General features: G+C 46.7%; 1 protein-coding gene across 1 annotated transcript in view; it reads right to left on the bottom strand.

Moving 5' to 3' along the window:
• Positions 1-17,640, bottom strand: part of LOC146197127 (phospholipid-transporting ATPase ABCA3-like) — a 47,646-nt gene that overhangs the window by 17,567 nt on the left and 12,439 nt on the right. The window contains exons 6-14 of the mRNA XM_084597126.1: positions 15,079-15,213; positions 14,044-14,487; positions 11,373-11,583; positions 9,091-9,340; positions 7,718-7,791; positions 7,419-7,637; positions 5,643-5,987; positions 4,126-4,254; positions 332-457 (exon numbers count right to left, since the gene is read on the bottom strand). Of these exons, the coding sequence (XP_084453252.1) occupies positions 332-457; positions 4,126-4,254; positions 5,643-5,987; positions 7,419-7,637; positions 7,718-7,791; positions 9,091-9,340; positions 11,373-11,583; positions 14,044-14,487; positions 15,079-15,213 (1,933 nt within the window). The remainder of the gene's footprint in view (positions 1-331; positions 458-4,125; positions 4,255-5,642; positions 5,988-7,418; positions 7,638-7,717; positions 7,792-9,090; positions 9,341-11,372; positions 11,584-14,043; positions 14,488-15,078; positions 15,214-17,640) is intronic.

The following is a 17,640-nucleotide window of genomic DNA, read 5'->3' as shown; positions in this document are numbered from 1 at the left end:
ACAACGTGCCGTGAAAGTTTAAGCAAAATCCTTGGCACCGAAGTTGCACTTTAGGGACATTCGCCTTGACCTGCTGGTCCACAGCAGCGTCGCAGGCGCATAGCTACACGGCTCAATTAAGCATGCCGCGTACCCTGCAAACTTCTGACCATGACTGTATACGAAATCACAACACTTCTCGACAAACAAGCAGTCACTAACAACTATAGTTTCGTCCCGGCCGCAATTTGGAAAAACCGTGCTTTCAAACTGCAGCATCAATGGCGTTCATCAGTACAACTTCGAGGGCACCAAAACTGTTGGAAAGAGAAAAGCTCGCGCTGCTACTGACCAAAGAAGAAGGTGCTGAGGACGAGCATGACGTAGCCGGCGATCACGTGATCCGTCATAAAGCTGGCAACGTACGTTAGTGGCACGAAGGACCAGCCGAACATGAAGAAGAGCGAGAAGAACGGACCTGCAAGTGTGTCAGTGAACAGGGTTACAGCACCTCGAGTTTCCCGGAAACGATAGATGATTTTGTTTCAATCACAAAGACACTGCACTCTCACAGAAGATGGAGTTTTTTAAAGCTATATGTAAATTCTTAAAGTGAAATATGGGTGTCGTCACCACAAATAGTTTTCGCAAGCTTAGTGCACTAAGGCTGGGTGCACGGATCTCTGAAGGCTGGATACACTGCGACAAGCAACGGATTATGGGATTCATAATTTGATAATGGCGTTACAAGTGCTGTGCGAATGATGGATAAATTTGAAATTCAATTTTCTCTTAACTTCATTACGCCCTCCTTTATGGCCAAGCGAAAAACTCGGAAAAGCAAAAAAAGAGCCTCATCGAATTGATGGTTAGGCCCTTACTTAGCCCGACGTCCGACCATTAACTTCAATATGGTGACCATCGGGTGGGGGCTCGGTACCACGTAAACACAGAAAATGCCAGATGATGGTTGGTTGGTTGGTCTTAGTGGTTAGGGCGCTCGACTCCTGAACCCTGGGATGCGGGATCGAATCCCGGCCGCGGCGGCCGCTTTTTGATAGAGGCGAAAAGCAAGGCGCCCGTGTGGTGTGCGATGTCAGTGAACGTTAAAGAACAGTAGGAGGTCGAAATTTCTAGAGTCCTCTACTAGAGCATCCCTCAAAGTTTGAGTCGCTTTAAACGTTTGAGACGTTAAAGCCCGCAAAAATAAAACATCGAAAACATGAAAAACCGAGTGATTAAAGCACGGCTAATCTTCGTCACTGAATCTCTCGAACGGCTCTTCTGAGTGGGAACAAAACATGGCCTATGCACTCGTCGGCAAGGGTCGTCGAGGAGACAACGAGCAATGGGCGGTTGATGTGTGTCTGCGGTGGTTTTGGACTTCTCCCGGACATGGTACACAATCTCGTGATGGGCGCTTGCTCGATATTTCAGAAAATTTTGAAATCTTAAGGAAGAGGGTGGACGCTTGTTCCAGCATGGGCTGGTGGTGGGTATTTTATGGTTGCTGTGTTTCAGTTTCAGCGTGCCAGTCTGACCTCTAAGAGCTTTCATACTGCCGATTCGCCTCACTGATAGCTTTTATCTCAGTGACGAAGACGAAGAGTTAAGTTCCGTACTGTCGCGTCCTTGTGTACGCCAACCATATACTAGCGCCTTGGAAGAGGCTGCTGAGCTGGTTTCCAACTGCCCAGAGAAAAGACGCTTCGGCGTTCATGCGTCCACTGCAAAGGTCTAGGCCATGGCTCGCACCTCAATTTAACTACAGACTTTGTGTTAATGAAGGTACATGTAGCGCGCTTTCAATAGTTAGGCGAAAAGGTAACAGCGCTGTACCCCAATGCCACCGCCAGCACTTTACTGTTGAGCTTGTTAAATATTCACAAGAACATTCACAATTGTATTCGATTTGGTTCTCTAGACTATTCGAATCTTATTCCATTTTTATCTAAGCTATTCAGATTCGATTCGGTAGCAGATCTACATTATTCGTGACCGATCTATCTCGAAAAAAAAAAAGTACGCAGTTTTCTAACGTAAACGGATATAATGTGCCAGGAGGCCACATCAACACCTATTCCACCAGGCGGGGGTAAGGGCAAGTCGATTACTGCACTGCATTTAAAATTAGTTGTGGTTTAGCTCTGGTTAACCCTAGTTGAATTTCGAAAGAAACGGCGGAAGCTTATTTTGCCTGCTACATTATTCCACTGTCACGCCCTATCAGTGTAAGGTGCTACATTATTGCGGACACACAATCTCATCCTTTAAGGGTATGACACGATAGCGTATGCGATACCAGCCCACATATAAAGTCACGCTTCAACCAAGCCGTATGAACGTGCCTGCGTGTCGTAGGGGTAACGAGAATGCAAACGGTTCTGGCAGGCTGATTTTGATATCACCCTCCCATATGGCAGCTTCTGCCCGTGGCATAAAGGTAACATGAATTCAAATGTCATGGCAGGCAGATTTTGTTATGAGGAGACCGTAGCTACGCCTCTTCATGGCGTAGCTGCGGCCACCCGAGGTCTCGCTTTGGCTGTCGTAGTGTTGCTTTCGCAACAAAAGATGGCGTATCTCTCCGGCAGCTTCTGTTGCGCAGACTCAGTTGGCGATAGCGGAAACAGACTGCGCACAAGCTGACAGGGGCTGAGCCCTACGCGGTGTACACATGGGAGCGTATACATTTTGCGCCGCTGCCCAGGCAACATCCGGACCACATCCAGGCAACATCCAGGCAGCATCCAGGCCCCATAGGCGTGCACTGGGCGTGGCACCACCGTTGCGCGAGATTTCCATGCTGCACATGGTAACGGTGGCGACCGAAGCTGGGACTGGGCAGTGTTAATGGCAGAGAGGGATATCGCAGAGGCCATGGTTCTGCAACGGGAGTAGCCAGGCTGATAATGATGCCAATGGTGCATCTTTGGCTGAATAAGGTATGTTGAGAAATGCAATGTGCTGCTGTCATTCCCGTTTAAACGCTGCTCAAGACAGTTTCAAGCCATAAGACTGGCACTGAGAGGCCAGCATCAGAAGTGAGCATATATTTTAGTGTCTTAAGCATGCGGAAAGCGTATACACAGCACGTTGGTGGCGGTGCCCCGTTGAACTCTCGTTACCATACGTGTATTTTTTTTCTGCGAGGTCGAATAGATTTTACATGGGGCAAAGTCCGTATGTTTCCATCTTCATCAGAAGAATCTCATGGGAAACCATATTGAAAGCTTTAATCATGTCAAAGTAGATTGCATCTACCTGACCGCGATTAAATACATGTGGGCCAGTCAAGAAAGCCACATAAATTCTTTTCCACAGATCGGCCTTTTAAAAAACTGTGCTGCGGAATTGAGATCTTCTGTTTGAAATATGAGCCCATGCGTTCGTACATAACCATTTCAAAAACGTTCGCAAAATAACAAATCAGTGACACGGGTCGAAAATTGTTCACATCACAAGCATCGCCAGACTTGAATACAGGAACAACTACTGACAGTTTCCAATGACAAGGAAAAACACCAGTTCGCAACGATAAGTTGAACAAATGCGCCAAAACAGGGCCAAATATCAGCGCATCCTTTGATTACGAAGCTGGGAATTTCATCAACTCTTGTTGAAAGTTTTGGCTTGGGTTTCTGAATCGCCGAAAGAACCTCATGCTCGATGACATTATCATAAGCCAAACAGCGCTGTTTTCTAAAGTGATAATAGCAGTTGTGTTATCATGGCGCACAAAACAAGCGCTGAAGTGATCAGCAAAAGCTTGGCACACATCTTGAGGTTTAAAACAGATACCATCACACGTCTTTATCACAGCAGCACTAACCTTATCATTTCTTTGCTTGCGCACAAAATCCCAAAAACTGCTTGGTTCCTTTTAAAGTTCTGTTCAAAAAGTTTGTGGTACTCGGCTTCATCACGTGCAATCAGTTTTTTTTTTCTTCACAATTTTTCTGCACAATGAATATTTTTGGTACCAATATTCACTTTCTGGTTTCACGTAGAGTTTGTGATACTTCTGTTTTTTCTTCAAGTAATGTCTCAAATCACGCGAAAATCAGCAAGGAAATCTACACTTCTTTGATTTACGGCGTGGTATACATTTTTTTTTTTTCATTATACCCTGTACAACTGACGTACGTAGCTCAACGCCTGTGTTTACATCCTCAATCTCAAGCAATTCTGACCGCTCATAGGCCTGAAGATCATTGTAAAGCCTAAGGTAATTGCCATCCGCGTACCTAAACTTTTCTGGCACCACCTCACGCACTGGACGAAGACAAAAAGAACGACAAGGTAAACGGACAGTGATATTTGTCTACCGGAACAAGAGGACCGGGCACTGCTTGCACGCCAAAAAGAGGCACATTAGATAGAATTAGCTCTGAAATGTTTCCAGCACAGTTCTTCATTGCATTGCATTGATGTAAATCATGGAAATTACTAAAATCAATTAAACATTCGGCTTTTTCTCGAGTTGATATGCAGTCACTAGTGACCAAACCAGTGGACCAATCGACCTTACGAAGAATAAAGTCACCGTAGATGTGAATCTTATATTTCGAAAAATCGATTTTTTTCCCCAATATCCAAAAAATGATCGGTAAAAGCGTTAGGAGCAGAACTTAGTTGAAAGTAGTAACAGCCGACTAGATAGTGCTATTTGTCACACGTTGGAATTTCCAACCACGCACATTCTTCGTATGTCCTCCAGGACTGGTATAGTGCATGGAAAAAAAAAAATGCGACGGTTTTTGTTCGAACTTCGAGCCAATTTTTCTAAGTAAGCGAAAACTCGAGAACCTATTCGATTCGCCTCGAAATAATTTTGAACCTGCTCAGCGAATCAAATGGACAATTCAGTTCGATATCAGTAATTTTCGAATATTTGCGCGTCCCTATAGTTTACACGAATCAGATATGCTAGGAGGTTAATACGTAAAGTTTCAGCGTGAGAAGAGATTTATTTATAGGAAGGGAAAGATGCGGTAACTGTCTCACTTGTTTTCTGTGGACACCGCAACCGCGCCGTAAGAGAAGGGAGGAAGATGGGAGTGAAAGTAGAAAGGGAGAAAGAGGAGCCGTAGTGGAGGGCTACGGAGTAATTTCGACCACCTGGGGATCTTTAACGTGCGCTGACATCACACAGCACACGGAAGCCTCTTCGTTTCGCCTCCATCGAAACGCAGCCGCCGAGATCGGGTTCGAACCCGGTGGCGCAGTGGTAAGACGCCCGACTACTGTGCCGGAGTTCCCGGGTTCGAACCCGACCTCGGCGGCTGCGTTTCGATGGAGGCGAAACGAAGAGGCATCCGTGTGCTGTGCGATGTCAGCGCACGTTAAAGATCCCCAGGTGGTCGAAATTACTCCGTAGCCCTCCACTACGGCTCCCCTTTCTCTCTTTCCACTTTCACTCCCACCTTCCTCCCTTTCCTTACGGCGCGGTTCAGGTGTCCACAGAGCAAGTGTGACAGATACTGCGCCTTTCCCTTCCCGTGAACCAACCAACCAACCAACCAACCAACCAACCAACCAACCAACCAACCAACCAACCAACCCGGGTACTCCGGCACAGTAGTCGGGCGTCTTACCACTGCACCACCCCGGCAAGGCGGTGAGAAGAGAACCCACAAAAGCATGACAGTGCAGTCTTATACCTATGAAGGCGAAACTGCGGCAGACGTTGACGCTGCCTGTGGGCATGAGGAAAGGAGCGAGGAGCACGAGCGTGGTGAAGAGGTGGTACACCATGTCCGTGACGAAGCTGATGCTCCAGTAGCGCGCGGCGCTGAGGCCCGTCATGAGCTGCAGCTGCTTGGCGGCCGAAGTGCGCTCCTGGAGCGGAAGCAGGAGGCGCAATGCCGGCGATAGGGACATAGCCACGGGCACCAGGGCGCCTGCCACCAGGCGAACCTTGAGTACCACCGCGTGCAGCTCCTGGCTGAGCCGGTCGAAGTCCAGCGAAAGGAACAGGGCGCGGCCCTTGGACGGCGATGTCGCGCCTGCATGCGTGGTCGGCACATCTAAGCGTCCGAAAGAAAGTGTATTTGATTGGCAGTCTCGACTGAACTCAGTCTGTGAACTATCATTCACAAACTGGCGTTTCAAAAACCTGCTGTGGACAGAAAACGGGAGTGTGCGAGGAGCAAGGAGAGTCCTACATTGCGATGTACTTAAAGCAAATCTGGCAGGTAACAGCCTAACTTGTTTACATAAGTTGACAGAGGCAGGCACCTGTGTCAGAAAGCGCAGTTGAACCCTTCCGAGAACTGTCCTCTACGCGCGATATCAAAGGGTATACCTTATGACTGTCAGGTTGACGCATATCATTACAGGGCATACTCTCCACCCAATCGTTCCCCCTCCTTTTCAACCAGTAGTACTGTGGAGGGAACTTGCGCAACTCTTCCTCGCTAGCTCCTTTTTGTTGGCAATAATCTGTACGGTGAAGGCGACCCTCAGAATTTAATAATAAAAATAATAATTGGTTCACAGGAAAGGAAAGGCGCAGTATCTGTCACACTTGTTTCGCGGACACCTGAACCACGCCGTAATAGAAGGTAAGAAGGCGGAAGTGAAAGTGGAAAGAGAGAAATGGGAGCCGTAGTGGAGGGCTACGGAGTAATTTCGACCACCTGGAAACCTTTAACGTGCCCTGACATCGCACAGCACACGGACGCTTCTTCGCTTCGCCTCCATCGAAACGCAGTCGCCGGCGGTCGGGATCGAACCCGGATACTCCGGCACAGTAGTCGGGCATCTTAATCACTGCACCACCGCGGCCGGGCGAATAGACCATTTGCAGAAATCTGCAAGTCAGCTTCTCTGCAAGGCTTGTTTTCCAACCAAAAGGTCTCGTTCCCAGATGCCATACTCGCATTATTTGAAGTAGCGAACAGAGGCAAATTTCCCTTTCTAAGAAAAGTCTGGAATGTCCAGTTGACTTCAAGATGACTCAGGGAGAACCATTGAAAAGGTAAAATGGTTAAATATCACCGCTTTAACATGTTAAAAAAAAAAAAAAAGAGGATGAAGAGGGTGAAGATAGTCCAGCTCCTTGCATGCTGCAGCATGACTGATTCGGCCCATTCGTCACGCTCCCTCCCTGTCTCACTTTCGCGAATTGCCAGCACGAATGCGCCATTGAAAGGCGTCTGTCTCTCTTCGTTTCAACAAAAACTACGAGTGCGTCGTCTGGGAACCTTTTGGTTGGAAAACAAGCCTTGCAGAGAAGCTGACTTACAGATCTTGTATTATACAAGCTGTAAATTCTACCACTGACGGCTGTTTCCAAAAGTAAGTAGCTATAGTTTAGTCCCTTGCTTTTTTGTCGTCTGTCCTTTGCCTTTTTACTCGCAATATCTCTAAAATACGGAGACTAGATTTCCCCGGCGCCCTACCCTTCTAAGTGAAACTTCGCAGCTCTTGCTTACGCTCTTTGTCGAGGGCTCTGCCTATTCTGTACTGGTGGCTCATCTGGCGGAAGGGAAGATCGGAAGACAGGTATGCGGCCGTGCAGCCCACGATGCATAGCTGCACAGCCAGCATTACAGCCTGAATTCCCCACATGCGCCGCCAGTTGGCCAGCTTCTTGCGCACCAGGGCATCCACCTGGCGCAGGAACAGCTGGTGCGAATCAGTCGTCGAGCGCGCTGCGTGTACCGAGGACCCCGCATTAGTTTAAGATTTCACGGGTCTCACCTGCTGCTAGACATTGCTTGGAGACACTCACGAGGTGCATCAATAGGGGACATCGATGACGCCACCTGTTCGTCCACCGCATACACCGACGCCGCATCCCGGACCCTGCAAGAAGGAAGCAGCGCTGTTATTTAGCGCGAAACGACATCGGCTCTAACTTTCACGCTGTACTACTTCGAAGTGCATTTCGAATGCACAATCTGGAAGAACCGCTTCGTAGTCCCATTCAGCAATCCCTAAAATATGTATACCCGACAAGCTTGCGAAAAATTGAATTGAACTTGACTCAATTTGCATTTCCGTTACTCACGGATGATATATATTAAGGCTAATGGTTGTAGGGCTAATCGCCTGTAAGTGAGGTATACAATTCGAAGAGTCGAGGGTCACCTGGGAGAACTACCTATAGACTACACGCTTTTCGTGATAAGCTTAAAGCAGGAAAAAACATCTACTCTAACCTCTTGTGGAAGGACTCAGTCAGGCCCGGCCAGATGTTTCTAGTGTGGGCACTGCCACGGCTGAATGACTAGATCGCAGCAAAGAAACGTACTGACCACGCCAAGGCTCACTATTCGTGCATTCCTCTGCAATCAACCTTGGGATTTAAATACTGTCCCTTCCATTTTCACTAGATCCCAAAAGCCCGAACTTACTTTCCGAAATATATAAAAAAATGAATTTATTCATTTTAAATTATTGAAGTTTGCTTGCACCAGGAGACGACCAAGTTCAGTCGATCAGCGGTCAACGTAAAAATCCCGCAATCAAGTTCTGACGCTTGAATTAGGAACAGCCAAACTTTCTCATGCTGTTGCTGTGAGGCAAGGGCTAAGTAAGATTAGCCGAGCCCTCTGGCCACCCGCAGTGCCTGCGCGCTCGAGCCTGCCATCCACATTCAGCAGGGGACGTCGATAGTTCCCCATGAATATCACCTAATCGACGGCTTTTATACAGCGAAATCACTAAATCCCCCTGCAGCACATCGCTATCAGACACGAGGATAAAACTCAAAGGCGCAGGTGGCAATGTCACAAGAAACGTCACCAAGAACCTCACAAATACTTGTGCATACAGCAAGACACAGAAAGGCTGAACGAGAGGATGGGTGGAACTGGTACTGTCATTCCGCATGTCACTCTGCGCGTAGTGAATTTTTGCGTACATCAATATGATGCTACAAGGAAATAACCGAATAGCCGGGCAACTACTCTTGCTAAACCGTACCTGCACTCATTGAGTTTATGCACCTTTTCATACATATCCAATAACCGCGACATTGTACGTGCCAATAATGGAGGTCGTTTGTTGATTTTGCTTCTGCGCATGTTTATTTTCGACCATTTCTCGATGCCGCACATGTGCGGTGTGAAACTCGCAGCTGTCTTCCGGACCGAGGCTCACCTGAGCATGACGTCCTCCAGGGAAGCGGTGTTGACGCCAATTCGCTCGATGCCCAGCCTCTTCTGATTCTTCTCGAGCTGACGAAGCAGGTCGATGAGCGATTTGGTTCCGGGGAAGCCCACAGTGTAGAGTACCGATCGCCGCCGCTCCATGTACAGCTCGACAGACGGCTGAACTTTCCGAATGAAGGCAGTCAGCTCTGTCACGTCACCCTCCTCGTCCATCAGAATGGAGAACCGATAGCCGGAACCTGCGGAGGCATGGGGTCCACGCTGCCGTCTCCTTTCCACAAGAGAGATTCGGACACGTAAAATATTCCATGTGGGAGCACTGTTTGCAGGCAAGTAGCCAGGATTTCTTTTTTTTTTTTTTTCGAGACCATCCTAAGGTAATTTTTTGTTCACAGCGGGGGAGGGGTGGGGGAGGGGAAGAACTGAAGAGTGATTCCCAGCAAAAGAACACGGGTTGGATCGCTTGAGTGGGGGAGGGGAAGAACTGAAGAGTGATTCCCAGCAAAAGAACACGGGTTGGATCGGCTTGATTCCAGAGGAGAGAGATGGGGAGGGGGTGCCTGGTGTCTCCTTTAGATAGGTGCCTGATTACTTGCCTATTCTTGCAAGGCAGCTGGCAGAATAAATATTGCGTATTTGATGGTAGCCTGCCAGGCCCAGCACGCATGCGAGGCGTTTAGAATTATTCAATAGATGCTTATCGTTTCAAAGCCACGCGAGATACCTCATAGGAGCCTGTGCAGGTTGGTTGTATACGATAGAGCGGAGATTATTTATGTTGCAAAATGCAGTAGAGAAACTAATAATTAAATAATATATTCTAATCAACTTTCTGTCTTTGTCGTTAGAGCATGTGAATAAATTTCCAAGTTAAAGACTGTCAAAATCAAAGGTGAGCCAAGTTTTTAAATTTCATAGTCTGTATCCCGGTTCGACGTACCAAATATACAAAAAAAAAAAAAAACACTTTTGAAAGCTTCTCAAGTTGGCCTTCCCACACTTCAAAATGATAAAATTGTGTCGCTTGAATGAAATGAAGAGTTTGCAGGGTATAACGAGGGGAAGAAGATGGCAACACTTTGTGATAAAGAAGCGCACATGGGCTGAGAGGGAGCCCCAGCTCGCAAGCCAACGTCTCGACAAATGGACGCGCCGTAGGGCCCAGACGCGTACAGGTGCCATTTGATCCATATGCACTTGGCCCAGCCCACTTTGAATGCTATCAAAATAATACTTTTCAGTTTCGATAGTTTGAAGGACGATGTCGATTTAGAAATAAACTTGAAAACTAGACATCTTCAATCGAAAATACGTTTAAGTCAGAAATGCAATGTTCTCGGCAACCAAAAATTAAAAAAGCTGATTAAACAGGTTTAAGGAAGTAAGGGGCTTAATAGACGGACATACGAAGGAATTCAACAGTTCGCTATCTTAGAGGAATGTTTTTTTCTTACTGATTTACAGTGTTGATCGGAGGTCGTGGGTTTTGTACCCCACCAACAGTATGCGTTTTTCCTCTACTTTGTTATCACCCATATACATTTAAACCATAAAAAAATTTACATGAATAATTTCTCGTCAATCCCAAAGATAGAGAGTAAAAACATCACCCAGGCTTTTGTTCGTGTTGCTGACTGGTGACTTTCTTCAAGAAGCTGATGATTCAACTTTACTTAATCGCATTTTAATGCACACTACACACACATAATGCCCGCCTTGCCATGAGATCGTGCACACAGACCACACCAGCGTATTTTTCATGCCTTTTAAATGAAAAATGAATAAAATAACTTAAAATTAACACGGCATATGTCCATCCAAAGAAGGGCTATAGTTTGGAAGCTTATAAGCAATATCTTGTAAAATTGACGTGCTATCGTACATTTTGATACATTTATTCCTTGACTACAGATCTTGTCCAAGCCATCTTTGTTGATATATTTTGCAACGTTTTAGTTGCTTGATCGCAGTTGATTGCTTTGTTGTTGTTGTTGTTGTTGTTGTTGTTGTTGTTGTTGTTTGCGCTCCAAGCTGTAATGCTTCAACAGGTGCAGATATGAAGTAAACGAAGTAATCAATAAATAAAACTTGATATGCAGAGTACATCTGTCATTGAAGTCCAAAAATTAAAAAAATGGCTAATTTATTTATTGGTCTTACTGTACTCGTATGGGTTGAATTGTTCGTAAAAGGTGTCGTTATACGCATATAGCTAGTGCTTTCGTAAGAGGTATCAGATATGCAAAAGCGTGCCAGTCGAAGAGCGCGCACCGTGCCGTTTGCGCAGATAAAGCGAGGAGCCGCAGCAGGCGACGTCGCCCTGCGCGATGATGGCTATGCGGTCGCCGAGTAGCTCAGCCTCGTCAATGGAGTTGGTGACAAGCAAGATGCCACTCTGTTGGCGCGCCTTCAGAATCTTCTCCCATATGTTGTGCTTCGTCTCCAAGTCCACTCCCAAAGTTGGCTCATCCAAGAGAAGGTACTGCGGAAACGAAACGAAAGAACGCATCGGCAAGAATTTCCATCCTGTACGCCTACAAGCCATCCTCTCCGCAGGTGGTTTTGCTTCCCCTATTTGAGCATTCGCACCGATGGCATGTTACAACGACTTACCATAAAATACAATATGCTTGTAACAGCCTGAATTAAACGGCACTTGAAGCTCATCTAGCAGTTTGATTTCTAAGTATAAATGCAACTACAAGTGCGCGCAAAGCTCCTCCTGGGGTCGTAGTGAATAGTGAGAGGTTTTAGGCGCAAATATCGCTATAATAGCTAACCCAGGCCAATCAAAGGGACAGAACACTGCACTTTAATCGGGAGCAATTTATTTTCGGCGTAGTAGAAAGCTTCTTGTCTAGAGTTGTCGATTCCATAGCGGTTTGGTCAGAAACGCTGGAAAAATATTTACCGAGATTTTTTTCGATTAGTGCATGCTCCCGTTTATTTTTTATTTTTTTTTTTGTGTGTGTGTGTAGTCTGATGCTGTAAACCTTTAGTAGCGACCGCGATGACGATTACACGCCGACAAAAATGATGTGCCGAAAACTATTGTCGAATACAGGTCAAGAAAAAAGCGGCATCCAGCTATCAAAGGACCCCCTCCAACCAATATTGTCGAGCTATACCATGACGCCACGGCCGACCCCCTTGCACGTATATAAGTAGCGCTTGGAACGTGGTTTCTTCGAGTGAGTCCGTGCTGGCAAATAGTTCCTAAATGCTTCGTGAGTTGCAGCAAAAATACATACCTTTACTCAATTCGATCGATAGTCGCTTGCTCATCAGAGTACCGCAGGTAAAACAACTAATTTTGACAGTGAATTTCAGCACTGTCGAGTTTTCATGAAACCGCTTCGTTGTTCGGCGCTTCATCGCATCAGCGGTGTCGCCTCGTAAGGGCTTCATGGCATCCGCCATAGAGCCCTATACGAGGTGACACCGTTGGCGACATCGACGGACGGACGCGACAACCGGAGGCGGCCAATTTGGTAAACGTCCGAGAGATCGTGAGCGCGGAAGAACACGTTTTCCTATTTCCTTTTTTTTTTCTTGTGTTCCACGACGTCACACATTTGGAGCAATGCCACTGGTTGGAGGAGGGTCCTTTGAGGTCTGGTTACCGATTTTTTCTTGACCTGTATCCGACTATACTACCAACACTGCCTGCCAGACAGTAATTACATATTTTATTACAGAGTGGCGCTAATTTTAGTTTCTAAACCCAAAGCAGCTACGGCGCAAGAACGTACAGGGTAGCTTCTATAGCACAGTCAGTTTTCAAAGCGCCATTGCTCCGACCCGGTCACGCAATAAAGCTGAGTGAGAGGTCGTGCGAAACAACACCTGCGCTTGTATCGCTTTGCTTCGACTTATGCGTGCGTTGGACTCTGTGTTGTTTTAAAAGCAGTCACCGTGTTATAACTAGAAGTGGATGACCTAGTACGGAGGTGGTGAAAGGTAGCAATTCCTGGCCCTACGGGGCTGGGACGGTAGGTCAACGCCGGTTGCGGCGGGGGTTAACCAGCTACCGAATTTTATCTGTTGTAGGCCGTCATTGCACCCGCCACCGCTTCAGTGGTGGTGGATGACGGCTGTTGCGGCACGCGCCTTTCTCTCCCTCTTATTTTCCCTTTCTTCCCTATTTTCTCTTCTGGCCGCACGAGGCAGCAGAGGTGGCTCAGCTACAGAGCCAGTAGCAGGCCCGTGCATTTTCTTTTCCTTCTTCCTACAGCCACAACAACACAACGCCTCATCGATGGAAGTTTTAGTAGGCCATCGTCACCACTTCAAAACACTGCGGAGTCACCTAGCGACAAACACTTAAGTCACGTCATAGGCGATGCGAAAGGAGGATGGTTTTTGCTAACGGGCGCTTCGGAGAGAGTGCAAAATAAAATAAAACAAGGCGAGAACTCTTCAAAGAATGGAGAACGCTACAGTTACGAAAACCAGTGACATTTTCCCGAGATGTGGTCATGTGGGTTACTACAGCGATAATTACAGTGTTCCGCCGCAAGATGCCGCTTCACTCGTTTTCAGGTTATTTTCAGTGCTAAATTAAAACTCCATTTTGCTGTGTTCACTGTATGTTATACGGGATAAGGCATTTTCATTTCCACCATGATCTCATTACCTATTTTGCTCAGTGCTCTGTTCCTTAAAGCGGTAAAAGAATTGGCACAAAAGCTTTGAAGCGGCCTGCTGACAGCCAAAGAGTGAACATCGAAGCATTAAAGATTAGGAAGAACAGCGGACCCTGTCTATACTAATTAAGTCGTCCATTTCGAGCCCGCTGCAGGCCAGCCGTAGCTACAAATGAGCTATCCCCATTTCCAGCAGGTGATAATGTGAAGTCCTCATCGCTTAGACATTCTAGACAGGAGCGCAGACGGTTCAGCATCAGCAGTCTTCAGACGCCAAATAGGCTGTGAAAGCGTACCGCAGGCGAGCAGACCAAGGCTATGGCGAGCTGCAAACGTCGTCGGTCGTTGTAGCTGAGGTCGCGCACGATCTCGCGGCGCCGACTGTAGAACTGGAACTCGTAGAGCGAGATATGGGCCTCGGATCGTGCCTTCAGCCTATTTAGAGTGCGCAGGCCCGCGAAGAAGCGCAGGTTCTCCTCGATGCTGAGCTCGTCCAGGAGAGCGCTGCTCTGTGGGCAGTAGCCCAGCAGCTGCCGCACGGGTCCCAGATCAAGCCGGACGTCCCAGCCACTGCCCACGTACACGGTGCCGCCATTGGGCCGTGTGAGGCCAGCCACAATCTTCAGGATAAGCGACTTCCCACTGCCGTTGCCTCCTAAGAGCACTGTCACGTGCTCCAAGTAAGTCTTCAAGCTCACGCCACGCAAGACCGTGACGGTCTTGAAGAGCGTGGTGATCTCCTGCAGGGCACGTGCGAAAATATTTGCAGGCGTCCACGTGTATGATGACCGGAAAGTATATTGCGGGAAAATGGCCAATGAAAGAGAATGCAGGGGGTAAATGTTTCTAGCTTAGATTAAAAAAAAAAAAACATTTATGCTTGAAGAAGCATAGCAGCTCAAACAATTGCGGAATAACGTTAAAAGAAAACAATATATTTCGCGGGAAATCTTCACAATTGGCGATTAATTTCCTGTCCAGCGTTTGTTGGGCGAAGCTTGTGGGAAAATCGCGAGGAAAGAGTGGGTTGGTTGTTAAACGATTATACGAACGCCTTTCTTCTATACATAGTACAAGGCGCTGCAAAGATTCGGAAAGACAGGGCATCTCTTCCTCCCTCTCCCTGCTGTGGCATAAATGTAGAACTAAAGCAGCTAAAAGAACGCTTTAAGACTCTCCTGATAGCTGTCGCGATTGTTTCTATACTTAATCGTACAGCCCATACAGCTTTGTCTTGGCTGCCGCGCTATAACAAAGCGCATGGCAATGTTCCTTCCCTGTCACATATTTGGCACTGCACTATTATACGCTAAACGTCACGCTCACATCACCTTGGTCAGCTTGTGGACAACCAAGAACGGCTGCTTGCCAGTTATTACGGGCTCCGTGACGTACTCCTCGGCCTCCAAGCGTTTACTGGTCTTCGTCTCACCAAACAGCGAGCGACTGATGCCCCAGAATCTCGGCTGTTGAAAAACGGTTACAATTTTAAGCCTACTGCAGTACTCGAAACTCCGGACATTCTTGGTAACATGCATATATACTGCAAACCACTTATGCAACCGTGTCAGAGACTTATTATCGGAAGGAAATGGCAGATAGCCTAGAGACACTCTCGAACCGCCATAATTGCTTCAGGGTTATCTGATGCAGAAGAGCATTCCTCCTTCATTAAAACTTGCTGTTGTGCGAGTTGGTAGTTCATCTTTATATAGGGGTTATTTAGCGTAAACAAAGGCAACAGAGGCGACACACACACACACACACACACACACACACACACACACACACACACACACACACACACACACACACACACACACACACACACACACACACACACACACACACACACACACACACACACACACACACACACACACACACACACACACACACACACACACACACACACACACACACACACACACACACACAGGCGCTAATTATTAACTGGCGTTATTGGCGGAAGGTAACACCTTATATAGGCCGAAGGATGCGAGAGAATGAAGACAAATCGAATAACAATGAAAACAAACAAACAAACAAAGGAAGGAATCAAAGGTTGAAAAAGCCAGCAAAGCAGGGCGCATGCGCTATTGGGCGTGTGTAATACACGAAAGGACACTTTACCAGAGAATTAACGGGTAGTTTCATTGAAAACGTCAATCTCAGCAGCGAACAGAGATAAAGAGGGTTCGCTGGTGCACTCGCTGTAAAGTTTCTTAATGTGGTAGGTTTCTAGGCTAATCCGTGTCGTCCTGTCTATACTTTTTTTAAGAACCTTCGTCTGTTCAAACCGTCCCACACATGCATCACATTTACTTACGTGAGTAAAATGCTTGTAATTGTCATCTTTATTTTTCTAATTTTCGGGCGTGTTCCCCCAGACGGACATTGACACAGCATCCAGTTTGCCCGATGTAATACTTTCCACAAGACATGGGAACGGTGGAGCACTACGAATGGCCTGTCATGCTTTTTCAGGCAATCACGTTTTTTCGCATTACGAATGCATGGGCAGAGCTTTCCCAACTTTTTGGGTGCCGAAAACAACACACGTACACCGCGCCTGCCAGCGACTTTTTTTAGTTTGTGCGAGATTTTGTGGATGTAGGGCATAGCCTAAGGCCTAGGGGCCTTTTGTTGAGCGCCAGCCGTTTTTTGTTCCGTTTCACGTTTGAACTTCTGAAGCATTGCTTCGGCGACGGTTGTCAGAATCGACCCGCGGGGATCCCTGCAGCCAGAAGCCGGCTTATCTGATAGTCAGAACTCTGAGACATCTGATGTGGGCACGACTTTCCTAACTTCCTATACTAATGGCCCTTCACTAGATTGATATAGTAACGTGGTGTAACTAAAAACTTTCCTAGTTACTGAGGGCTTCATTGGTCCGTTTACAACTAAAATTTTGAAGATATGCTCTTCCGCTGTCATACGTTCAAGAAAAGCGCTCTATTTTCAATCCCTTCAATAATCTGTCTTCTTGTTCCCGACTTCTCAGGTAATTTAGGCGTAGCACGCAGAGGTGGGTAACGCGATGTAAAATTTAGTGAGTGTGTTTGTTAGCACTGCCTCTCTGTTTATTGGCGGGTATAAAATATGCGCAGCAAAAATTAACCGTACCTCTTGTGTAAAACTCGAGAGGAAATATCGAGCTGGTGGGATTTATTAATCACTGCTAATATCCTGAACATCGGGCTTTCTTAATCACTGTTGTAGCACAGCCAGACCTATATGCTCTCTGGGACATCAAAACTGCAGTCGTGTTCGCTTTTCTGCCTTGTGCAGCAATTCAGTGCATAACACAGAATTCTAAAGTCGACAATAGATCAGTTACAGTGTTTAAGGAGTTTGAATTTATTTCAAAGCATGGAAAAACAAATAAAGGGCAGAAAAAGTACAGGCAAAAGTGCCTATGTGCCTATAAAGGTTCAGTATGTCATTTATGCATAAAGAAAACAGCAACCAAATAAATGCGAACAATGAACAATTTGAGCAGTCATGTCGCGCAAGGCATGCATCCTGTAGAAAGCACGACCCCCCTTCCCCCCCCCCCCCCCCCAAAAAAAAAAAATTAATTCATCTTGACGCAGATATGGGCCAAATACATTCCTTACTGTACGGAACTATTAACAACATACGAATAATTGTTCTTCGGCTCTTGGGTTACTATGCAGATCAGTAATAGGAATAGCGAAGCGCATTGATCAGTTTGCAGACATTGCTCTTCATCACATGTGATATTTCGTGACTCGAATATTTAACCGGTGATGTCTGAATAGTGGATATTAAGACATGCCCTCTGTCTCGTTATTAACAAGAGCTAAACAATGTTTCTTGTCGTGAGCATGGCCGACTGTTCAAAAAACAAAAACGTTCGCGCACTTCTT

Source organism: Amblyomma maculatum, chromosome 3 (genome assembly GCF_055883805.1).
Source record: "Amblyomma maculatum isolate TAMU_Amacu chromosome 3, ASM5588380v1, whole genome shotgun sequence".
Lineage (NCBI taxonomy): Eukaryota > Metazoa > Arthropoda > Arachnida > Ixodida > Ixodidae > Amblyomma > Amblyomma maculatum.
This window is presented reverse-complemented; position numbering and strand designations above follow the sequence as displayed.